The sequence below is a fragment of the Lycium ferocissimum genome, chromosome 6, assembly GCF_029784015.1.
Source record: "Lycium ferocissimum isolate CSIRO_LF1 chromosome 6, AGI_CSIRO_Lferr_CH_V1, whole genome shotgun sequence".
NCBI lineage: Eukaryota > Viridiplantae > Streptophyta > Magnoliopsida > Solanales > Solanaceae > Lycium > Lycium ferocissimum.
The window spans coordinates 67,755,711-67,781,014 of record NC_081347.1 but is presented as its reverse complement, the minus strand read 5'-3'; the positions used below and the strand labels follow the sequence as shown (position 1 = coordinate 67,781,014).

General features: G+C 32.6%; 2 protein-coding genes across 2 annotated transcripts; both read left to right on the top strand.

Annotated features, from left to right (window-relative positions):
• The first annotated feature begins 3,819 nt into the window (after positions 1-3,819).
• On the top strand, positions 3,820-9,654 carry LOC132060158 (triosephosphate isomerase, cytosolic). Its single transcript, XM_059453058.1, has 9 exons — positions 3,820-3,991; positions 5,104-5,179; positions 5,884-6,007; positions 6,292-6,376; positions 6,495-6,627; positions 7,964-8,058; positions 8,533-8,611; positions 9,130-9,212; positions 9,358-9,654. The coding sequence occupies exons 1-9, from the start codon at positions 3,953-3,955 to the stop codon at positions 9,406-9,408; spliced, it is 765 nt and encodes a 254-aa protein (XP_059309041.1). The 5' UTR covers positions 3,820-3,952; the 3' UTR covers positions 9,409-9,654.
• A 10,342-nt stretch (positions 9,655-19,996) lies between these two features.
• LOC132060157 (receptor-like cytoplasmic kinase 176) lies at positions 19,997-23,900 on the top strand. Its single transcript, XM_059453057.1, has 6 exons — positions 19,997-20,266; positions 21,462-21,763; positions 22,206-22,341; positions 22,608-22,750; positions 22,842-22,965; positions 23,146-23,900. The coding sequence occupies exons 1-6, from the start codon at positions 20,215-20,217 to the stop codon at positions 23,553-23,555; spliced, it is 1,167 nt and encodes a 388-aa protein (XP_059309040.1). The 5' UTR covers positions 19,997-20,214; the 3' UTR covers positions 23,556-23,900.
• The last annotated feature ends 1,404 nt before the right edge of the window (positions 23,901-25,304 follow it).

Genomic DNA, 25,304 nt, shown 5'->3' with positions numbered 1-25,304 from the left:
AAATGGGCCTTTTGTCCAAATTAGGCTTATCAATAACTTTTCAAGGAGTTAGCTGCACGGTCCACAATTATCTTCAGAACCCAAGATTGATAGCTTTTGGATCGGATCGTTGGCACTTATGTCCCTATTTTGTGCTGGTCTTTAATTTTAGTCCCTCATAATAAATTAGCTTTTTTGCAGGTAAGTTTATATTTTCGCATCAGAATATCCCACAAATTATGTTTCGGATTAGGCACAAGTTTGATTGCTAAAATGCAAACATTAAACACCAGTCCATTTGAAGGGAAAAATTAAAGACCAATCCATTTGAAGGCCAATTCATGCAAGTTCTTCTTTTGGATCACAAGAATTTGTGTAGATTGTCCCTACTTGGACATGGCATTTAATATTCGTCCCCATTTTATAAACTTTTGTGAGTCGTTATAATTGGCATTGCAAGGTAAATTTGACATCCATGAACTTATTACTATAAGAAATGTAGAATGGTTTATGTATCGACAATGGTCTAGTTATTGTTGATTCCCTTTAATGGTCGGTAGCAACATTATTAATGATAAACACACACAAAAAAAAAAAAAAAAGTGACCCGTAATGCTTCATGCTTGGCTGCAGCCTGCCAGCAAAATTGTCAACTGCTAAGTGTGGCAAAAATCACGAGTTATTAAATAAATCGGATTAATTGCCTCCCTGTGATAGATTGTCAAGTCTCTAACATGAAAGCGGAGAAAATTAAAAGCGATCAAAATTGGAATTGCATATTTAAAGGAATATCTTGTTGAACAATATCAGACCAAATATATTAATCTGGTATGACTCAACAACAACAACATATCCAATAAAATTCCACAAGTGAGGTATAAAGAAGGTAGAGTGTACGCAGATTTTACTCTTACCTTGGAAGATAGAGAGGATGCTTTCGAAAGACCTTTGGCTCAAAGAAAAGCAAATTAAAACAATCAGAATAAGAAATAATCAGAAGTAAAGAAGCCGTGATAAAATACTATATAAAGCATGACAAAACTTGATCTGAAAAAGGAACAATAACTTAGCTACAACAAAATCATACGACAATCAAAGTTCAATAAACGACAGATAATAACATAAATCAAAGAACAAGAAAATTTTGGCATGTATATATATATATATATATATATATATATATATATATATATATATATATATATATATATATATATATATATATATATCAATAATTAAATAAGATATGTAAGATGATAGTAATATGTCATACTAATTTGGCATGATAAAAGAATAGCATAAAGTCATATCAATTGGGCATGGCTTGTGAACAATTAAACTGAATAAGTAGAATGAAACTAGTACTAATTCTTATACCAATTTGATATGACTTGTGAACAATTCAACCATAAGCCTATAAAGAAATGAGGACAAAGTCATTACCAATTCCGCATGTCTTGTGAAAAATTGTAAAAAATAGGTAGAATGAAGATAATATCAAGTCATACCAATCCGGCGGGACTTGTGAGTAAATATGTGGAATAGAAATAGTATCAAGCCATATCAATACAACATAATTTATGAATATAACAAGACATGTAGATTGAAAATAGTACCAAGTCATACCAATACGGCATATTAAACTATATCAGTATAGAACAAACTACCCCAAGAGTTTTTTAGTACCTTTATCCCGAACTTCTCATGTGGTTGATGAATTCAGTTTCTTTTTCGTTGTTTGTAACAAAAACTTTACAAATATGACTTAAATGTAAACTAAAGTATATTCGGGTTAGTCTCTTAATGCAATTTACAATATTGCTAATACTTTACGTTCCAAATATCCGGAGTCATGTTATCTTGATGTTTAGTCGTGTAATTCATACTATCACCTCAACATTGGAGAGAAGAGGGTATTTGAATTAGTTTAAAAGCTGATCAAACTAGCTTAAAATCCTTTTGTGGATAAAAAAAGAAGTGAAAAGAATAAAATTAAGTGGAATATGACATGTCGACATGACACGTGTAATACACTATTCACCTCAAGAATAATGCATTTTCAGGAGGGATAATGAACTCACTTTGAAAAAAGTAGTGACTTGTAATAATTCCAAACAATAGAAAAGGAAAAGCTTTCAAACTTGTGGATCCAATCTGCTTGTATCCACCCACTTTTTGTGATGCCTAGTATTTCTGTGTACTGTAAGACCAGTAAAAACTATGAGCTACTTTCGCACAAGCAACAAAAAGTTCACCTACTTTCTGAAGTGACCAAAATATCCTCACAAGTATATGCTCTTCAAATATACACCTTGAACAATTTCGTTTAAAATATTTCTTTGGAAAAGAAGTTAGCCGTTTTTAAAAAAAATATTGTGCTTAAAATGTTTTTCAGAAAACACGAAATGGAGGGACCAAAATGCAAATTTTTAAATGGAAGTGCCCAAATAAGCAGTTATTCAGTAGCAGAAACAAAACTTTTACTAAAAAGTTGAAACATAAAAATAATATAAAAAAGCTAAAAGAATTCAAATAATATCCAGCAAAGAATTATCAATACCCTTGTCAAATTGACACCCTTTGGACAAGGATGGTGTCACTGCAGCAGTCATCTTTTGCATAGTTGGTTGTCCATCGTGTCGTACAACCTCTTAGGAGTCGTTTTACTATCCCAAAAATCTCTTGTTTGTATTCCGGATAAATTTAAAAAAATATAAAATGAAGTTGACAATCTTAATATGAAAAAGCTTATTTTTATCTCAAGAATTCATAATTAGGATAATTTAGTTCACGTACAGGTTTAAAAAAATAAGAAAATCTTGTATCCAATATTTACACGAAACAAATACTTCATATTTACTAAAAAAAAAAAAAAGAGTGCATAATATACACATTGATCAAATTAACTTTAAGCCTTTTATGTTAGAGTAAAGGGTCAAAAACACACCTAAACTATCACCTTTTTCATACCCGTCAAATTAACACCCTTTATGCTATAATGCGTGTGATACACTCTCTCTTTTGTTTAAAAATAGTGACGTGGCACTCCATAAATATTTGGATAGTTAATTCCACTTGGGTTAAAAGTTAAAAGCCTAATACGTTTGTAAAATTAGAAATTAAAACATACATTAATAAACAACATCTTCAAAATTTTCTCATCCTCAAGTTCCTTCTTATCCATTTTCAAGCCAAGAATAACAGCCTTTGCTTGAAAAATCATCATACCAATCAAAGAATCCACAAGCAAACGACCACTAATCTGAAAAAATTAAATCACAATTTTGATTAATGGAAAAAACATATTGGATAACAAATAATTTGAAAGATGATACCCCATTCTTCCTGGATGATTATTTGTTGTTGATGTTCACTAAAAAAAATGACCAATGAAAAAAATGAAAGGAAACAAAAAGGAGGAGAAAATCTTATTAGCCCTTATAGAAGAAGAAAATGAAGAACAAAGTTGATCATAAATGAAATAAATATGCACATGAAGAAAAATGGTTGATGATGAAGAAGAAGAGAGCAAAAAAATTAATTGGATTTTTTTTTAAAAAAAAATAACGAGTCCAAAATATTTATCTATGCCAAATGGACAAAAAAAAATTGATAAAATTTTGCTTGTGTGCTACTAAGCGTCCTGATAAATATTCCGAGTATAAACAAAAAACCGTGATAGTTTAGGTGTGTTTTTGACCCTTTACTCTTTATGTTACTCTCGAAATAAATATTTATAACGTATTTTAAGCCAAAAATTTAAAATTATTCTTTCATCCTTTTTTTAAAGTGGGTGGATCAGAACAGGGGTAGTTTAGTCATTACAATTACACTCCCGTGAGTGACAACATCAAGGCTATCAAATCCGCATGGTATATAAATATCCTCTCACTCCTCATCTCATTACCACAATTACACAAACAACTTGTAGATCTCATTTCTTGCTGTGCAATCCTCAAATCAAAAAAAAAAAATGGGCAGAACTTTCTTCGTTGGTGGTAACTGGAAATGCGTAAGCTTTTAATAATCGATTTTTCATTGTTCAATTTTAATAATCGATCATTCAATTGTAAAATCTCATGTATTTTTCTGAATCGCTAGTATTACAATTTTTTTGGCCTACGATGTGATGAAAATTGTTATATTAGCGATTTGGATCTCGATCTTATGTTGTTACGAGTGACTTATGTGTATTTTGACTGAAAATAAGTTTAATCTTTTTATTATTTTGGATCTGAATCATTCTTTGGTATGTAATTGTCTTTACTGTTTAGTGGAGTAGTTAATTGATCTATATGAAATTGGATCCGATTATTTAAAAGTATCCGTTTTGACTGTCAATTTGACTAAACTTTGAAGCTAAATTATATTAGATTAATATTTTAAGCTAACAATGGATATATTTGAAAACTACGTGAAAAGTAGTAATAACTTACAACTTTTTTTGTGTGTGTGTTCTTATTGATAAGATCACACGAAAAAAAAAAAAAAAAAAAAAAAAAAGAGCAAAACAAAAAGAAACTGAAAGGCCACCACGAGTGTCAAAGTCAGATTTTTCGCTAAGGCTGTTTAAGATTTAACATATATGTATAAAAAGTAATATATGACCCGCAAGGGTGGCTTAGTTAGTTGAGCATGGGGCTTTCATAATGGAGGTCTCAAGTTCGAAACCTCTGCCTACGACAGGAGGGAATTTGCCTTTGGGGTCGTGCTCGCACGGGGCTTGCCTAGTGCGGGTTATCTCTCCTGTGTGGTTTGCAAGCTATTGCACAGGAGCTGGTTTACCCTGTGCGCACCCGAAGGGTAGGGGCTGCGGGTTCCCATGTCATCAAAAAAAAAAAAAAAGTAATATATGCCTATATATGTAGTATAATTTTCTGGTCACAGCTTAGAAGATTAGTTGTTTAGTTTTTACTGATTCATAGATGTGTTATGTACTACTCAAGCTTAGAAATGGATCTAAAATTTTAATTTAAAATATACTCCATATCTTGTGAAAACTTTTTCAACTATTTTATGGTTCATGAGGCCAGATCCACCTGTAATCGAGCTTTGCTTGATAGAAGCCTCTATAATATTTTGTAATTGATAGATGATTTAGCTCTAATAACAAATACAATGCAGAATGGAACCAGTGAAGAGGTCAAGAAGATAGTATCAACACTCAATGCCGCTCAAGTTCCATCACAAGATGTTGTTGGTAAGTATTTTTCGGTGTAATTAATTTTTAAGTGTTGATCAAAATATTTGGAGTATCATTTTAAGATGCCCGTATCTACTCCACTAAGCCCATAAGACAAACAAATGTAATATATTTGTATTTTTGGTTGTAACTTACCAAGACGTTTTATGTAAATGATATCTACATAAAAGCTAGTATAAAATTTGAAGGTATCCGATATTCTAGACATCATATATATCAGACAGACAACTTGATCAGCAACAACATACCCAGTGTAATCCCACAAGTAGGGGAGACAACTTGATCAGCATCAACTCTAAAGATATATTTAGTCATCTCTTCTGATTAGTTAACCGAATGAAGGAACAAAGTATCATGTTTTACTTATCCCATCTTATAGGGGAATAGTTGGTGGAGCATATTGCATAAAGCTTTTTAAGTGTTGTCTCCTAAAATGAAGTCTCAATCACTATTTATTTGATGGAAAAAAATTCTGTCTTTCTGGATTATATAATCATTTGCCAGTATATTGTTGCTCTCATGTTCGCATAAACTGGAGTTGGACAGAATTAGGAACATGTTTAAACAGTTGAGTGATAACAATGTAGTTGAATACTTGAATTGTCCTTCAAGTTCTTCACTTGCTTTTATTTGGGCTATAAATGTGCTCGGATAAGATCTTAGTGTTGCTTAACACATTGAGCAACTCTCTCCTTTTGCAGAGGTGGTTGTGAGCCCTCCATTTGTATTTCTTCCTCTGGTCAAGAATGAGCTTCGACCTGACTTTCATGTTGCTGCCCAAAATTGTTGGGTTAAGAAAGGGGGTGCTTTCACTGGTGAAGTTAGGTAGGTTACTATTCTTTTTGTGTACCATGTTGTACTTATGGAATGACGTTATATCTAGCTGCTTAGTGTTCGAGGCCTGCACCTTGAGGAAAGAGGTGAGACTTAGGAAATTATTGTGGTCTAGTTTCATGTATTGTTTCTTCAAGCTGCAAGTCTTGGCTTTATATTTTGACCATGGATGTTTTACGCTATCCTTGTGCAGTCTTGTGCATAGTTGAGAGGGTCTAGTCTGTAGAATTTGAGGACCGTAATTTATTCTAAGCTGTTTGTTATTCTCTGTGCAGTGCTGAGATGCTTGTAAATCTGAGCATTCCTTGGGTCATTTTGGGTCACTCTGAAAGGAGAGCCATTCTAGGTGAATCAAATGAGGTAAGCTATTTCATATAAAGCTGCTGATTTCTGTTATATCCTCAATGTAGTTATTAATCACTGAGCTGAAAGAGGATTATATTTATTATTTCTGTAACTTGTTAACCATTGATTGCAGTTTGTTGGAGACAAAGTAGCATATGCTATTTCTCAAGGTTTAAAGGTAATTGCATGTGTTGGGGAGACTCTTGAGCAAAGAGAATCAGGATCTACCATAGATGTTGTTGCAGCACAAACAAAGGCTATTGCAGGTAGAGCTATCAAAAATGCTTTTTTGCTTCATGGATTATTGTTTTCTAGCTAGAATGTGACTCGAGATATTATGTTGATGAGTGCTCCATCCACTTTTTAATGTGATATTAAATATGAATCAGCATGAAAATGGGCATGATGACGAAATAAATGGATTGATGAAATTTGTTAGAACTGAAACACCCGATCTTTTTATTTGCATTTTGTTAGTGCTTTATGGTGCTTCTTAGTGCATGTTAGGGGTGACAACTTGGTATTATCGTTCATGCATGGATTGCCTATTTGAAGATTTGTAGATGTTGTATTCTAATACATTTTAATTACTTCACCAAAAAAAAAAAAAGATTTGAAGATGTTGTAAAAAATATTACTCTCTACGTTTCAATTTATATGATACTCTTTCCTTTTTGAGACATTCGAAAATGTTTAACATCATTCAATTTTTATATAAATTTCACCGCAATGGCTCACTTCATGCGTGCTTAAACCTCGAAGCTTAGTGAAATCTAGGTTGTATGCTTCACTTTGCTTAATTGACACTTTACTGTCGGCGTCAAGGTGTTAAAGCGTGTGCCCTTCAGTGGTAGGTTTGGCCTTTAAGGGTACTACAACAATATATGTATATAGTATTTTCATTTTTTAATCCAGATAATTATTGTTTGTGTTTATAGATGCATTTTCTGCATTAGATTTCTATTTTTGTTTGCGCTCCAAGCTAAACTCAATTAAAGTGTGTGCTTTTAGCAAATAAAAGCCCAACAAAGAAAAGGCTTTGGTTATAGAACTATCTTGTACCTGTGCTTGTGGAAAGTGTTAGGAACCTGGCAAAATAGTTGAGATGCGCACAAACTGACATGATAAAAAGTTGATTAAACAGTTCACTTCTCAACTTCATTTGATGTTTCCTCTCTTTTCATCACTAATTTAATATTTTCTTCCACCATCACTATACTATGTAAGTTTCGAGGGCAGATCCAGTGTGGTGACTATGGGTTCACAGGAACCCACTAGCTTTTGCTTAAGACCCTATATATATATATCCATTAAATATTTATAAGTATTTGATTGTGGACCTAGTTATTATTGTATATTAAGTTTAGGTTATTTATAAGTATTTGATTGTGGACCTAGTTATTATTGTATATTAACTTTAGGTCATTATAGGAACTCATAAACTTAAAATTCGGGCTCCGCCTCTGATAAGTCAACATCTTGAACACTGTGCCACTTGAATGCTGTCACATAAAATGAAACAGTGAGAGTTATTATTTGGAAGAGGAACTAGCAGTAGATTTTTTATTCCTTCGTAACTGTTTTCACCTCATTTCACTGCAGACAAAGTGACAGATTGGTCAAAGGTGGTCATAGCTTATGAGCCTGTTTGGGCTATTGGGACTGGAAAGGTTGCAAGCCCCGCACAAGCCCAGGAAGTAAGTTGATTTGACCAGCTGGTTTAATTTACCCAGTAGTTCCTTTTGGTCTATAATGAAAAAAAAAACTAGATTTGGATGTCAGTATCAATGTTTGTATATTGATCTCATCAGTTGATATTTCCCATGTTCTTTCTTTTTCCAGTTGTTTTTAACACTAGATTACAAAGATCTCACTTTCATGTTCTTTCTAGGCTTTGTCCTGGGATCTTTTGCTGGTGGGAAATGGATGGGGGAGTCGTTCTGTTAAACGACTATCTAAATGTTCTTTACTTCTATGTCAAGTTGTCAACCTATTGAGTAATACTTTCGAGATAGATTGCAAGTTTCTCCTAGTGTCTTTGCAGTTCATAAATTATGTTGGTTGTGGTTTCATGATATAACCACATTGATGTAGATAATGAATGCACCCCGTAACATTAATTTGGTATGACTTTTAGCAATTTTGTTTTAAGGCTGTTTTCTGCATTCCAGGTACATGCTGAATTGAGGAAATGGCTTCAAGCAAATGTTAGTGCTGAAGTGGCTGCCTCAACCAGGATCATCTATGGAGGTAATGTTCCTATGAGCGCTATCCATTTTATTCTAATCATTTGCTGCTTCTCTCTGTTCATTTGTCACCCATGCATCAGCAATAATATCTTGAGAATTTCTTCCCGAGATTCCACACATTTGTGGAAGATAAGATTAAATTCATTTTCAGTTTAAAAAAAAAGAAGGTAAGATTAACTCCATATATTGCTGGACACATTATACTGGCTTCTCAAGGAAATAACTCTTGTACATGTTTGACAGTAATGATTGCAAGCTTGTAGTCAGAATTTTATAATGATAGTCTACTATTGGACATAATCTTAATGAAGCAGACATAAGCTCTTTGGTGCATAGTCAAATACGTGATTTTGTTGCCATAACTTGGCTGCAAAATGGCTAAATAGTCATCGAGTCACATGCAAAACTCATTCTGCATGTTTCAGTGTGTCCTTTATTTCCTCCTTATTCCACTTTATAAACAGGATTGTTGTTTTCCCATTTGCTCCTACTAACTGAATGCTCATTATGCTCTTGCAGGATCTGTAAACGGTGCAAACTGCAAGGAGTTGGCTGGACAACCAGATATTGACGGTTTTCTTGTAGGTGGAGCTTCTTTGAAGGTATGTGAAAACTCTGGAGTTGCTTTCTACTGCCTATTCTTGGCTTAATAATCACTGAATAATGGTTGATAAAAAAGCTGTTTTAGAGAATACAAGAATATGATGCAACTTATTCTTAACGTTTTCCTTTTTCTGTATTTTATAGCCGGAATTCATTGACATCATCAAGGCTGCTGAGGTGAAGAAAAGTGCCTGAGGTCTTTGTACGCGATTGGAATTTTGCAGTTTTTGATCTAGGACTTCCAATGCAGTAGACTTGTATCAAGTCAATGTCTTGTGTACTCTTTGTTGCAGTTTGAAATTTACATTACATGTACAATAAAAATGACGTACATTGCACTGCCCTACTTTTTTTGGCTGCAACAAAATTGTTTAATAAAATTAATAGTGTGTGCATCTCATCAGGATGGTTTTTTGAAATACAGCTCGCTTTGTCCGGTAACGTTGCAGACTTTTTAACGTTGAGTCCTTAGCCTATGATTAGTATTTTCTTTTCGTGGATATCCTGTTGGTGATCTATTTGTTGAGAGTTCTTTTGGCTTCTTAATCTTATTAAGCTATTATTTTGTGGAAGTTAATTATTAGGAGTAGTTTAATTTTGGTGTATTTGGTGCGACCAAATACATTTTCAGACATTTTCTGGTGTTTGGTTATCAGGAAAAAGTGCGAGAAAAACAACTTCATTATAAGGGGGAAATTGACTTGCATCACTTAAGATTTGAAATCGTTATTCTTTCAATTATTTTTATCTTCTTACTTAACATTATTTGCTCTTTGATTCAACTAATGTTCAGACATTGTTTAGTACACGAAAGTTTCATAAAAACACACTTATATTTGTTAATGTTGTTAATAATATTTAATGTATATCTTTTGAAAAATATTTTCCTCTACTGAACATATTTTAGGATCCGACGATCTTGACCAAAACATTTTCCTACAGGGTCTTGGTTTTGCTTCTAGAAATCTGGTTTCATATTTTAAATTTGTGACTGTCTAACTAGTTACTCTAAATCTATGAGTAAATCTTTTAATCTTTGCATGTTAAACTATAGTTTATGGACGCGGAAACTTTAGTTGAACGTGACGATAGGCCATTTTCTCGTCTGCTTTTTAGTGTAGAAATTGGAGAATGAAATTCATCAATCTTGGTAAACACGTGATGGCACTTCTTGTGCAAATTGTCTATTGATACAAATACACAACCCAACATTAATATGTTCTGTCAATAGATACAAGCCAACATTAATATGTTCGATGAGTAAATTGAATGTCCTGGTTTTTTTAAATTTGTGATTTGAGTCTAAGCAACTAAGCAATCACTAGTTAATTCATTTTATCCTTGTTTCGAAAACTAGAGTTTATGGACGCAAAGACTTTAGTGGTATGTGAAGATAGGTCTTTTTCCCCTGTTGTTTGGACGCAAAGACTTTAGTTGTAGGTGAAGATAGGTCTTTTTCCCCTCTAGTTTTATTGGAGAAGCTGGAGAATGGGATTCAGTCTTCGTAAACACGTGATGGCTATTGTGCAAAATGTCTATATATTGATAGAACATAGATATCCAACCCAAATTATATGTTCAATGAATGAATTGAATGCTAGTCTGAAAGTGAAGATTTCCAATATCTTGGGAAGTTGATTGATTGATTCCTCAAAAACAAGAAACGTGAGACTACTTCCAAGTCATTTGACACTGATATTTAATAATGTTGCATTTTGTTGTACGACAAAGGTGTTGTAATTTCACATGTTAGTTGACTTCATTTTCCTTCACAAGCATGTCATCCTCTCAAATGGTTACTAGAACAACAAGAATTAAGTGAAAATATATGATACTATTTTCTTATTTGTCAATTTTAAAAAGATAATAACATCTTTCTATACTTGAAAATAATTTAATTTTCAATGTATCATTTTAGCCTTAATAGCATGAACCTCTAGGCAAAGGGATTCCATGCCATTGTTTACGACGGTTACGATTTACATTGATTGAGAGAATGTGTTTTCTCCTTATATGTATAGTCTTGAAAAATTCTTCCTTTACGAAGTAGCTTTTGGGGTTGATTAGACCAAGGTCCATTTTTCACATGGTACTGGAGCAATAACTCATCGATCACTGATGTTGTGTTTCTCAATGTTGGGTTTAGTATTATGTTAATCACACTCTAGTTGTCCAGAACGTGTGCGAGAGTAAAGTCCAGGTCCCGTATTGAGTGAGGAAATGTGTTATGGTCTCCTTACATGATCTTGGACAATTATTCTCGTGCTCTAATTTTTTGGGATTGAATTAGAGTACTTAAAATCCATTTCTTTACAAAAACCAGAAGTTCCAAAGATCTTGCTTTCTTTCAATACTGGTAGTTGAATTCTCATTTGGCAAATTATTTTAACATTCTTCTTGTAAAATTCGTCATGATGATGCTACAGTACTTAGAGTGATATCTCCATCAGTTTCTCCAAACCACGAATTAATGAATTCTATTATGTTTGAAAAATATTTAATTTAGATATTGAATTGCAGCTAGCTTTTAATCTGGTATTTAATATTCTACCATTAATTAAAAAAGAAGAAGGTAGAATTAGATTATGGTTAAAGAACATTCTGGTATGCTGCAAATTGCAATGCGGACGCTTACAATTCTTTTCCTCATATTAAATTACTTTTTGAGCTGCTATAATAAATTATTTCTAGAGGCTTAAATTAGTTCTTCCAATAAAATAGAGTATAATTACAACAAACAGACAAAAAGAAAATGTTATCTCCAGGCTGCCAATAGGATAAAGTCAAGAAATCATTTTTCTAGATTGAAAACTGAATAAAATAAGAATATTTTTAAATATATATAGTTTGATTGGAGTGAAGAGTATTCACATGACGAATCTAATTGTTTATTGGCCTGTCAATGACATAAAGAGATTGTTAGGGTCAAACTCATCATATTGTGTAGTGGTACTAGCCAAACATGGAACTTGTTACACCAATTTACAAGGGTTTCGTTTTTAGTAGGATAGGATTCTAATTTCAAAATTTCAATATAAACGTAAGATTCTTTTATTTGGCGCTGGTAGAATTTTTCATTTCGAGATTAGTAATTTAGGGCTGTTTATATTATAATTGTGATATTATTATTATACCATACTCCATGTGAAATTAACTCCGGGATAAAATAATAAAATGATGCAGCTGCCCTTTTTCAAGCTTTTCTCCTGAAGTCTTTTAAGAAACCAAGGTTAAAATTTAATATAAAAATCTATCCAAGTTCATCTAGTTTAAATTAAACACATATTTACTTCTTTATGTTTAATTTTTAGTCAAATGAATCAAATCATCTACCAATAAGACTAGATAATTTCGTTATTATTTTAATTGTATCTACTAAATAATTTTGTTATTATTTAATTCTCGTATTACAATTCTTAATGGGGTTTTGGGGGAGGGGGAGATGGAAGCTCATTATTGGTTGAAACAGTAATCGATAAAAAACTTTTGTTCAAATAGTTTATGTATAAACTAAATATGTACACATTAAATTCAGAATTCAATTATTGAACACTTGAAGTTATTGTTGTAAAATTCAAAATTCATAAAGTTAAAATTCTAACTTCCTCTCTAATTTATTTTTATTGTAATTTCGAGATTACTTGATTGCAAACCAAAAAGACCCTCCAAGCTTAGAAAATATATTATGTTTGTTTGGAGACTTTGTAAGTCCCATGAGTCAATTATTTGAACTTCCGTTGTCTTTAGTTTGGCACATTGGGAGTGAATTTTCCAATTTCTTTCTTGCCAGTTCAGTTTGGTTATGTCGTTTGACTGGTTGTAAGAGTTCACATTGGCCTTTCCAAAAATTCATGCACATGGACACTTATAGAAGTAGTAGAATATAAAGAGACAAGAGTAAGAAAGAAAAGAAACAGTATGAAGGTAACATTGATCACGGAGGCATATCTAAAATTTAAAAATTATAAGTAGTTTTTATATCAATTTCAATATAATATTAATTTCAATATAATATTATGATATAACTATGTTCACTATCAAACATTTACAGGTATCTTATAAATTTCTTAATAAGTTATACGCAAAAACTACTGAGTTCACGTGAACTCGTAACCAAACTTCTAGATCTGCCCCTAATTGACTGATGTTTTACGTCTATGATGACGAAAATCTTCTTAGGTTGTCATTTAGACCTTCTTTTTTTTTTTTGATTTTTTAGTATATGATATTCAGTTCTCTGTTTGATTAATTCGAAATCCTATAAAAAAGTTTTACTTTGTGAAATAAAAGGCTCCTTATTTATTTGTTTAGTTATACATGTAACCATACTTGCTCTTAGATTCACAGCGCTAATTAAAAATGCCAAAAAAGGGAGTAAAAAATTTGCGTTTCTATGTGGATGATACATATGGTCGTTATCAACTTGAGAATGTGTGTATGATCATATTTCCTTAAAAAATCATTATGTAAGGGTGCGTTTGGTATGAAGGAGAATACTCTTTGTAAAATATTTTTTATTTTTGATTGATTAAGACTTTTGAAAGATGTTTTTTTAAGAAAACACATTCCTTAAAAATGACGAAGATAACTTCCTAGTAAAGTAGGGAGAACAAATTATCTTCTTCCATCCTATTCTCGCTCAACCCCAGCACCACGCCCACCCCCACCACATCACCATCGTACTTCGTGCCCCACTCTCATAATATTTTTAACAGATTACTTGCGGATGTGTGTATGATCATATTTCCTTAAAAAAATCATTATGTAAGGGTGCTTTTGGTACGAAGGAAATACTCTTTGTAAAATATTTTTTATTTTTGATTGATTAAGACTTTTGAAAGGTGTTTTTCTGAAAAAACACATTCCTTAAAAATGACGAAGATAACTTCCTAGTAAAGTAGGGAGAACAAATTATTTAACAGATTACTTGCGGATGTGTGTATGATCATATTTCCTTAAAAAATCAATATGTAAGGGTGCTTTTGGTACGAAGGAAATACTCTTTGTAAAATAGTTTTTATTTTTGATTGATTAAGACTTTTGAAAGGTGTTTTTCTTAAAAACACATTCCTTAAAAATGACGAAGATAACTTCCTAGTAAAGTAGGGAGAACAAATTATCTTCTTCCATCCTATTCTCGCTCAACCCCAGCACCACGCCCACCCCCAACACATCACCATCGAACTTCGTGCCCCACTCTCATAATATTTTAACAGATTATGTACAAATATTTTTGAAAATATTATCTGCTTACTAACTAAACAATAAAAAATAAATAAGAAAATTTCTTATTTTTTTAGAAAATATTTTTCATTGTACCAAACACACTTAAAAAGGCAGAACGCTCCCCTACCGATGTATTTTTACATCCCACAGCTTCGGCAGATCGCTTAGCTCCGTTCATCTTCGGCGCAAGAGCGCTCGATTAGTGAGCTATTACGCACTCTTTCAAGGGTGGCTGCTTCTAGGCAAACCTTAAGTATTTATTTTAGTACATTACCCTTTATTACCTATATTTTAGAGATCTAATTAATAAGATTGAAACTGATTACTTAATGAAAAATAAAATTATAAAATGTAATTAATTTTCTTGATTTGTTGAAATGCATGAGGAATTTTTTTTATTAGTATACTTGAAAATAAAAGGGTGAGGTGGTTGGGTTGTTGGAAAGGCCAAAGGGTACCGAGAATAAATTCTAAGTTATATTATTTAAGAGAAAAAACATCACTTAACCCCTGAACTTGGCACGAAAACTTACTTTAGTAATTAAACTTAAGTTGTATTTATATACCTCCCTTAACAACTTTCATTTAAATTATTTTTCACCCTAAAAAAATAATACCACTCTCATAATGTGAGGTGTATTACACTCGCGCCACGTCATTGCCACGTCATTGCCACATCATTGCCACGTCATTACCATGTCAAAATTACCAACACTTCATTTTTTATTTTTATTTTATTATTTTTTCTCTTTCTCTTTCTTCTTCTTTCTTTCTCCTCATCTCGTCTCTACTTTTAGCAACAGCTACGCGCTGTTACACCGCCACGCCGTCAAAAAAAAAAAATCATTATTATTATCGGTCCAAATTGGACGAACTCGCCTCTTCAAAAAAAAAAAAAATCACATCATCTTTAACACCCGCGCCGCGACCGCATCGTCTCCCCACTTTAATTTCATCCAATTTCTTCTCAAATTAGTTCCACTTACACTCAAATTCGTCCAAATTGATTGTTTTGGTTGTTATTGTTGCCATTATTAGTTTGGACGAACTGCCCTTAAAAGGAAAAAAAATCACCACCACCATCTTTAACCCTGTGACAACACCACCATCATCTCTGACAAATTTCATCTAACTCCTTCTCAAATTAGTCCCACTTACACTTAAATTTTCGTCCAAATTGGTTGTTTTGGTTGTTATTGTTAGTTTATTAGTATTATTATTAGCAAACCCATTTCTTTCATAACCATTATTTCATAACTTTATTTTAAAAGAAAACAAAAATCAAAATCAAGAAACAAAAAAAAAAAAATGGTGAAAATGAAAGAAAGAATGATGAGAATAGAGAGAAAGAGGGATTGTGAAGAAGAAGAAGGAGGAAGGTGGTGGGAGCGGGGGTGCGGGTTGGGGTGAGGGGTTGTGAAGAAGAAGAAGGTGGTGGGGCGGGGCTACGGTGGGTTGTGAAGAAGAAGAAGGTGGTGGGAGCGGAAGAAGGTGGGGGCGGGGCATGGCGTGTGGGGGGGGGTTGTGAAGAAGATGAGTGGGCGGGAAGTCAGTGGAGTGGGAAGAAGATGGTGGGTGGAAATTTATTGAGTGGGAGGGGGATTGTGAAGAAGATAGTTTTTTATTTTTATTTTATTTTTTAATTGTAATAATTTTTATTTTATTTTTAATTTATAATAATATATATATATATATATGAGCGGGTCCACTTTTTTTGTTTTTCACTCTCTTAATTATTATTATTTTTTTTTTTTTGTCACGTCAGCATTTGGAGTTGTATTTAATTAAGATGAAAGTTGTTATGGGGGTATATAAATACAACTTAAGTTTAGTTGCTAAAGTGAGTTTTCGTGCCAAGTTCAGGGGTTAAATGATGTCTTTTCTCTTTATTTAATGTCATTTATTACGACGCCCTTATGTCAAGTCTTACGTATGTTAAAAAAATATGCGGTGTCTGCTCCTCCTTTCTTTATGAACAGGCAACACACAACCCCAACCACCACATGTAAACATGGAGTGAAATACTAGAATTAATGGTGCCACCTTTCTTGCAACCAATTGACTTTAAGCAGCTAACACACATCCTGCATAATTTTTTACATAAATGTAATATCTAATATGATATAGCTAAATAATTCAGCTCCCACGGCATTTAATTAAGAGTTTTGAATTTGAGCTCTGAAAATAAAGAATGTCTCAGTAAATACTCCCAGTAAATACTCTCTCTGTCCAAAAAGATTATCACTCCCATTTCTTTTTAGCTGTCTCCAAAAAGATTGTTCATTTTTATATTTAAACAATTTAACTTTATGGGATGATTCTGATAGCACACAATCTGAAATGATCTGGCTTGTTTTGAACTACACATTTCAAAAGTCTTTTTTTATTTCTTAAATTTTATGTCAAATAAAAAAAGGACAATCTTTTTGAAACGGAGAGAGTAATATGTCATCTCTCGGTAAGTTTATCGAGCACAACACTGATTATCAACCAGTAAATTTTAGATGCCAAACTTCCGTATTGATGTGAGTTATTAGAGAAGATCAGGATGTCATTTCGATAGTACTCCACTTTTATTCATTGAGACAAAATCCTTTTATTCAGTACCATTAAATCACTAAAACCGACTTTTCATTCTTACTCGACAAGTGTTTTCTTGAACTCAAACTGCCTTTACCCTTGAGGTCTAATCTTTGTCCGACCCGAAAAACTCTTCTCAAGACGAAAAACCAATTGATAATAACACTTTTCTCTTTGTAAGTTTATCCAGCGCAACAATGATTATTAGCGATGTTTATCCGAATTTAGGTAATCAATTGAATTTATAAGTGAGATGTAGGATATGTGGATGAACTTTAATCTATTTTGGGTTTATAGGAAATAATTATAGATTTGCGTGTTATAGCATATGTATGTGAACATATGCGTTAGTGATTCGAATCAAGATACAAATATTTATGATTTAGCCAACTATATTGGAAGAATAAGCATAAAATGCCATGATCCGGATCAAAGGAGAGAGAGCTTAATATATAATTTCTATTTTCGATTTAAATCTTGTAAAGGTAACTCCTTAAAAGTAGGGAGATCGCCTTTATTTATATTTTTGCCTTATGGGCCTAATGTGACATCTAACATAAAGCCTTTTTCGGAATAAAGTATACCCTAAAAGGATAAGGTTGGGCGTGCGGTGCTTACGTATTTTACGGTCGCAGGTACAACGTGACGAACGATATTGACGTGTGGCGATTTTATAAGCGGTATTAGCAGGACTAACGGCCACGATCAACTCGATCATCTTTGAAGCAAACGGACCAACGGCCACGATCGAATCGACATCTTTGAGCCATTTGCCATTTGTGATGCGGAGTTTGGTGCAGTGATACGGACCAAATAAATTCGCTTCACTTTTCTCGTGTCAATCAGCAATGTGCAATATCACCGGTTCTGAGGAAGACTCGGTGATCATGCTCGTCTCTTCTTATCTCCTAGATACAAGCGAGTGAAGTTTAGTCTTTGAATGCCTAAATGAGCAAAAAAAAACATAAATTTAATTTAAAAATAAAAATAATTAAGCCTTAGTTACGAATTTAAGTGAGTCGATTAGATATGAACTCACAAAAATAGATTATCCTGTTTAAATTCATCTCAAACTAATATTATACTTAAAAAGAATGAAAAATGCCCAATCGAATGAAATTATGGAGCCGTTTGTCCACATTTATTTTTCATTTTAAAAATACTATTTATTTATAAATTGATTGATTTTTTTTTAATGTTTCGTTACTATATACTGTTTTTTTGTTATTTGCTTAGCGTATTGTTTCTTCTCCTTTTTTGACTTTATTTTTGCTTTATCTTGAGACGATGGTCTATGAGAAACAATTTCTCTACATCCCAAAGATAGTGGTAAGGTATGCTTATACTTTATCCTCCTCAAACCTCAATTATGGAATTATGGTGGGTATATTGTTGTTGTTGATGATGGTTTTTTGAATTTCTAAGTCCTTAAGTTTGGAAAATTAATTTTAACTGATTTTCAAGTGAAACTCCTTCCACTCATAAACCATTTTTTTTTTCCCAAACTAAATGCATATACTCTTTCTAACTTAACTTCAGATGCTATTTTCGACCCAACTTTTACGCCTCAAATGGCCACGTATAAACATTTCTAGAAACTGTTTTTATCATCAGATTAATTTGAAAGTTGTTGATGTTGATCCAAAGGATGAAAATGGGTGCAGTAAATGCACACGTTTGTCTTCTTCTGCAAGTTGTCCACGCTGAAAAAGATAGGCTTTAGCATGCAAACCCCTAGATAAAAAGCTAAGCTGGTCCCCACACCCCATTAACAATTTAATTGATTGTGACGCTTTTTTTTTTTTTTTTTTAATTTGTTAGATAGAATGTTACATTTCTACAATTGAAAAAAAATCAACTTAACATCAAAATCTTACACAAAATAGTTGAGATTTATTTTAGATCATAATTTAAAAAAGTATTTTTTTTCTTAAATTTTGTATCAAGTCAAGTAGTACAAGCATAAATTGGGACGGAGGGAATATTACGTTACCTTTTCTTGTATGTATTTACGAGAGAAAATAGCAAAAATGGTCCTTCATAATTAGAAATAATTTTAAAATAGTCTTTGAATATATTTTTGAGTAGTTTTGAGCTTTTAAGTTTTTCAAAAATAGGTATTTTAGCATAAATTAAATATTTAATAAACACAAACTGTGAAAAAATGAAATTGGTGTGAACTCATATTTAGAGATGCAATTTTTGCTATTTAATCTATTTATAGAGTTTGGTGTAGTTTTTGTGGTGTAGTGTTAATTACCTTTGTCTATTTTAGATGTCTGGTGTAAATGTTATTATGAGATTTTGATACTTGACATAAATTTCTTGATGGTTTTAGTTATTCCCTATGCTCCAATTTATGTGACACTTTTGCTTTTCGAGATTCGAACTATGTGAACTTTGATCATATTTTAAAATACTTTTTGTTATCATAGTGACTTGAGAAGAATTGCAATTTGTAGTACTTTTCCTATAGATTTTGAATACGTGAATTTTATTTTTTAAAATATTGAGTTGATATAATCCAATTTAGCTTAGAAAATTACTTAATTTGACTCTCGATAACAAAAATTATCACATAAATTGAGATAAATAGAGTAAATCTTTTTTTTCCCTTACAACAACAACAATATATCCAAGATAATCCCGAAAGTGCGGTTTTGTGAGAATAAAGTGTACGCAGGCCACTTTGGCAGTAAAAAACTATTTCCGATAGGCCTACACGATTTATTAATGAATTCAAAGCTGTTGGAGTTCGGCAAATATAGATCCAAAACTGATCAATAATATACTTAAGGCACTATATTTTTATATCTCAAGCTATAAGGGACAATATTTGTTATGAAAAATCAATTTTCAAGGAAAAAAAAAATTAATTTGACTAAGACAAGAAGAAAGGTCAAAGTACCCTTTTGTAGATTTTGGCCTTTGCAAAAGTGTAGAAAGAGAATCTCGTGAAACCCAACCCAACAGAGTACACCAATATTTTTTCAACACATATATAAACTACATTTCTTTTTGTTCACACTTTGCTCTATTTTTTTTGCTTTCTAAAATTTCCCTTTTGAGTTTATATATGTAAACTCAACAATCAAAGCAATTACTGTTCATTTATTTTGTTGAGTCACCTTTTTAGTTTCTTTCTAAGAGGAAAAAAGAAGAAAAAAGATTGAAGCTTTTGTGTTCTCTAATTTAATGGGTTCATGTATCAGTGTTAGAATTAAAGCTGAGAGTCCTCTTCATGCAGGTAAATTAATTTTTCCTTTTCTGGTAAATTAATTTTTGTCAATCAAGTTATTTTTATTAGCTAAAACATGCTAGCAGACTTCATGAAACTAGAAAAGGTACAATTTTGTGTGTGTACTACTATTTATGGAAAATTATGGGTTCTGTTTTAAAGTTATCTAGCTATAAATCAACTTGGATATTCTTTCCTTTTAGATTAAAAGCTATTCATGGTCTCTAGTTTTTATAGGATCAATTGAAGAAATTTGTGTAAAGCTTATTGTAACATTTTCTTGTTTTCTCCAGTTCTTCTGTTCTATCCAGTACATTTAATTAGCTGAAATATGTTCACAAAGTCAATGAAACTGAAAAAGGTAGATTTTTTGTCTGTACTATTTATGGAAAATTTTATGGTTTGTGTTTTAAAGTTATCTAGCTATAAATCAACTTAGATTTCTTTCCATTTTTTTGATAAAAAGAAATAGTGTAAAATTTACTGGATTTTGTTGATCTTTATGGAGGCAATTTTAATGTACTAAAACTATATTTCTCCAAATTGTAATGAGAATACTAAAACAATTTTCATAACAAGTTTTTTCTATTAGCTGAGATATGTTAGCTGACATAATGAAGCTAAAAAGGTAGGTTTTGATAGTGTACTATTTATGGAAAATTTTGGGTTCTGTTTTGAAGTTAGCTAGCTATAATTCAACTTAGATTTTCTTTCCATTTTTTTATTAAAAAGAAAAAAAAACCATGGTCTCTAGTTTTTATAGGATAAATTTGAAGAAATTAGTATAAAATTTATGGGAACTATTTTTGGGTTATATCTGGATTTTGCTGATCTGTATGGAGGTAATTTTACTAAAAAATATTTCTCCAAATTGTTATGAGAATAGTAAAACAATTTTCTTAGGCTGCTATCATAATTCAATGTTTTGGAAACTATACTTACGTGTGTTCGGCAAAATTCAGTAGCTTTGGCCTATTTGTGTTAAAAATCTACTTAATTTGTAAAAATAATTTATTCAGAATCCAGTAAGCTACCTTTTCTACAATCCAGAACCGATAAACTTAAAATTGTAGGTCTGCCTCTATGTTCAAGATCCTGAACCTCAGTGCAAAGAAAGTTGAAAATGATGGAGAACTTCTAAGTTTTATTTAATTTCATTAATGCCGTGATATTATTGGAGGTAAGTAACCATTTTTTTCCACAGGAGCAAATGACGGAACAGAGTTGAGTAGTAGGCGGCTTTCGTATTCATCAGCTCCGTTAACTCCTCGAAGTCAGAGTGAAATCCTGGAATCGTCGAATCTGAAAAGCTTTAGTTTCAATGAACTCCGAGTAGCCACGAGGAACTTCCGACCTGATAGTGTGTTGGGAGAAGGCGGGTTTGGTTGCGTTTTTAAGGGTTGGATAGACAAGCATACGTTTAAAGCTGCAAGGCCAGGAACTGGATTGGTTATAGCTGTAAAGAGATTGAACCAAGAGGGATTTCAAGGTCACAAAGAATGGCTGGTATATAAACTCTTCCCTTTAAAGATTTGAGATAATTACAGTCCAATGCCTTTCGATGATCTAATTTACAAAATAGCTGGAAAATGGATAAGTTATGTATATTTATGTATACAATCAGTGTATTCATACTCTATATACATATGATATACATAATCATATGTATATTTATGTATACAATCAGTGTATTCATACTCTATATACATATGATATACATAATCAGTATATACATTTTGTATATTTTGCCTAGCGCCTGTAATTAATTTCGGCCGACGGGCAAAAATGAAGAAAGCCCTTAAGATTTTCAATGATCATTGTATGAAAGACATGTCGGAATTGTTGAAGATAGATCATTTAGCCGTAATGTGATTAGCAGATCATGTTTCCTGTAATTCTTGATCTTGATTAGTTGATTAATTGTTGTCTCGGTCAACTTCAACTACAGGCGGAAATCACTTACTTGGGTCAGCTATCTCATCCTAATCTCGTGAAGTTGATCGGATATTGCTTAGAAGATGAACACAGGCTTCTGGTGTATGAGTTCATGGCTAGAGGAAGTTTGGAAAATCATTTATTCAGAAGTGAGTACAGCTTGCCTAAAACCATAATTCCGTATTTATGTGGATTCACGGGAACCCAATAGATTTCTTCTACACCTTGTATATGTATTAAGAAATTTACTAAATATCTATAATTTTTACTGTGGGCTCGGTTATTGTTGTATACGAACTTGAAATTGTTATAGGAACCCATAAACTTCAAATCTTGAATCTGCATATGATTTGAGGATCCAATATCTCATTCATATAATGTCATGACTTAACCTTTGGTACAACATCTTGAACAGGGAGTACTTATTTCCAGCCGCTATCATGGAATCTCCGAATGAAGGTTGCTCTTGAGGCAGCCAAGGGACTGGCTTATCTCCACAGCCCGGAAGCTAAAGTTATATATCGGGATTTCAAGTCATCTAACATTTTGCTTGATGCTGTAAGTAAAACAACTATGAAATTTAGTCTGCTAGAAGTTTAAGAATGTTTATTTTATCGTCTTACGATCTGTCCATGCCATGAATTGACAGAATTACAATGCAAAGCTTTCTGATTTTGGATTGGCAAAGGATGGGCCAATAGACGGTAAAAGCCATGTATCTACTAGAGTAATGGGTACCTATGGTTATGCTGCTCCTGAATATATGGCCACAGGTAATACATCCTCTCGTTAATTTAGCTTATTACTATTAATATTCTCCCTAGCTTGTTACTATTAATTTAGGTTATCTAACTCATTCGCCTTTTCCCGTGCAATGTTGCGGTTTAGAAGTGGTCTGTTCCTGTGACAGTAAAAAATTTCTCCATTTTCTGATTGTCATCTCACCTGTGTAGGCCATCTAACTGCCCGAAGTGACATATACAGTTTTGGGGTTGTTCTTCTAGAAATGCTGACAGGCCGTCGAGTGGTGGACAAAAACCGTCCGCATGGGGAACATAATCTAATTGAATGGGCTAAGCCTTTCCTGGCTAGTAAACGAAAAGTCCTCCGTGTTATGGATCATCGTATAGAAGGTCAGTACCCAGTGGAAGGAGCACTGAAAGCAGCACTTCTTGCAGTCAAATGCCTGGCATTAGAACCCAAATTCAGGCCCAAAATACCCGAGGTCGTAAAGGCATTGGAGCAACTTCAGAACTTAAACGAATCAGGAAGTCTCAAACGCGAAACGACGCAAAGGAAGCATTCTCGAAGAAAAACTTCGTCTTATCCGAGGCCAACTGCTTCTCCCCAGCTTGTTACTTGAATCGAGAAATGAACGACAACAGCTTTAACCATATATACTACCTGAAATGAGAGAAAATGATGAGACATCTGACTAGGTAGACTGAATCTTGGTAACTAGGAAATATGTTGTAAATTTGTACCAATCATCTTAGCAGTCTACAGTTCTTATTTTGATCTAGCTAGAAATTTACCATTGATGTTGTCTTCATACATCTATGCTAAATAGCCTTTTGTTGTAGATAGCCTTTTGAGCTTTTGAGAGCCAAAGAAGTGAAAAAAGGGACTTTTAACATATTTGTACTACTTTTTTTGAGAATTTTATACATGCCTGAGATGAATTTAAATGGAGAAACATGATTATGTTTACGTTATGTAAGTAGGATATTTCTCTCTATATTCTGGCCCTCGTTTTGCAGGATCAAAACCAATGAAATGAAAAAGGTTAAAAGCTTTCTCGCGTCCGGTGTTTACGTCAAACACATAAGTGGTCATGTTTGATTGATAAATTGAGGTGAAAGTGTACATTGTAAACTATAGTTTAGTGATAAAATGTATGTGAAGAAGCATGTTACACATTCAGCAATTAGCGGAAACACCGGATGTACGTAAGTTCTCAATAAGCTCCTCCATAAGCTATCAGCTATGGATGGCCCATGGTTTGAGAGTGGTTTCATCTACTACAAACTTACTCCCATCCAGTATTTACACTAACCCAATGAATACAAGATATGTGTGTCAATATACATTCTTATCACTAAAATCATAATTTATTAATACACATTCTTATCTTAATTTATGACTTAACTATGATAAATTAGCAAGTTTTTATGATTGTGCACACTTTTGAGGGAAAATCCTAGGATCTTACTGGTAAGAGAATTTGAATATTGTTAAGCTAAATACACTGAATGTGCCAACATTTGGTACTATCACATTACTAAAACTTTCCTTTGGAATATTAGCAGAATATGTCTGTTACATTAGTTGTCATAATTTTGTTTGCACTCTCTAAATCGTTATTTATATTATACTTTGTGATGTCTATAATTGTCTGGCAGCATCTTTTCATGCTTCGAGTTTACCAAGTTTTAGAATCCAAAACCGTCCAGTATACTTCAATATATTTCAACAACTGACCAATATAATATACAAGTCAAATAAATATTTTAAGTCAATGTGTAATCATATTGTATCACATACAAATGGTGATGAGAATCCTAGTATTACGAAGAGACCTATGCAAAAACCAAATGCAAGATAACGTGGATCCTGTCTAATTTAAGCACTTTTCATTTTCCTTTGGAGAGCAAAGTTTTAACAGTGTGCGTGGAAGGCGCAGGTCATCGATTCTAACCTTGTCATCACTATATTAGAAGAGTGGGTTTGGTCATCAACCACCCACTCTTCTAATATAGTTAATTAAAATTAAAAATTAAGGTGGGGTCCACGTGAAGAATTAGGAGATAATTATTTTAAAAAAAGGTTAAGTGGGGTCCACGTGAAGAAGTAGGAGATAATTGCAAAAAAAAAAAGGTGAGGTCCACGTGAAGAAGTAAGAGACAATTGCAAAAAAAAAGGACATTTAAATAATGATAATAAATTAAGAAAATGGTAAAGGTACGCTTAGAGAAAAATTAAAGAAGAGAAATTCAGGAAAAAAAATAACGATTTAAATTGAATACAAAAACCGCTAAAGAAGTCATAAAACCAAAAGATTTAAAACTTATACCTCTGTGTAAGGATAAAAATGCACTAATTTTAGACACAT

Bases quoted from the DNA above. Each gene is read 5' to 3' on its own strand.
- LOC132060158 (XM_059453058.1), top strand. From the start codon at position 3,953: ATGGGCAGAACTTTCTTCGTTGGTGGTAACTGGAAATGC. The intron at 6,377-6,494 runs GTAAGCTATTTC...CATTGATTGCAG, and splicing joins TTCTAGGTGAATCAAATGAG to TTTGTTGGAGACAAAGTAGC. The intron at 6,628-7,963 runs GTAGAGCTATCA...ATTTCACTGCAG, and splicing joins ACAAACAAAGGCTATTGCAG to ACAAAGTGACAGATTGGTCA.
- LOC132060157 (XM_059453057.1), top strand. From the start codon at position 20,215: ATGGGTTCATGTATCAGTGTTAGAATTAAAGCTGAGAGTCCTCTTCAT. The intron at 20,267-21,461 runs GTAAATTAATTT...TTTTTTCCACAG, and splicing joins TGAGAGTCCTCTTCATGCAG to GAGCAAATGACGGAACAGAG. The intron at 22,342-22,607 runs GTGAGTACAGCT...CATCTTGAACAG, and splicing joins GGAAAATCATTTATTCAGAA to GGAGTACTTATTTCCAGCCG.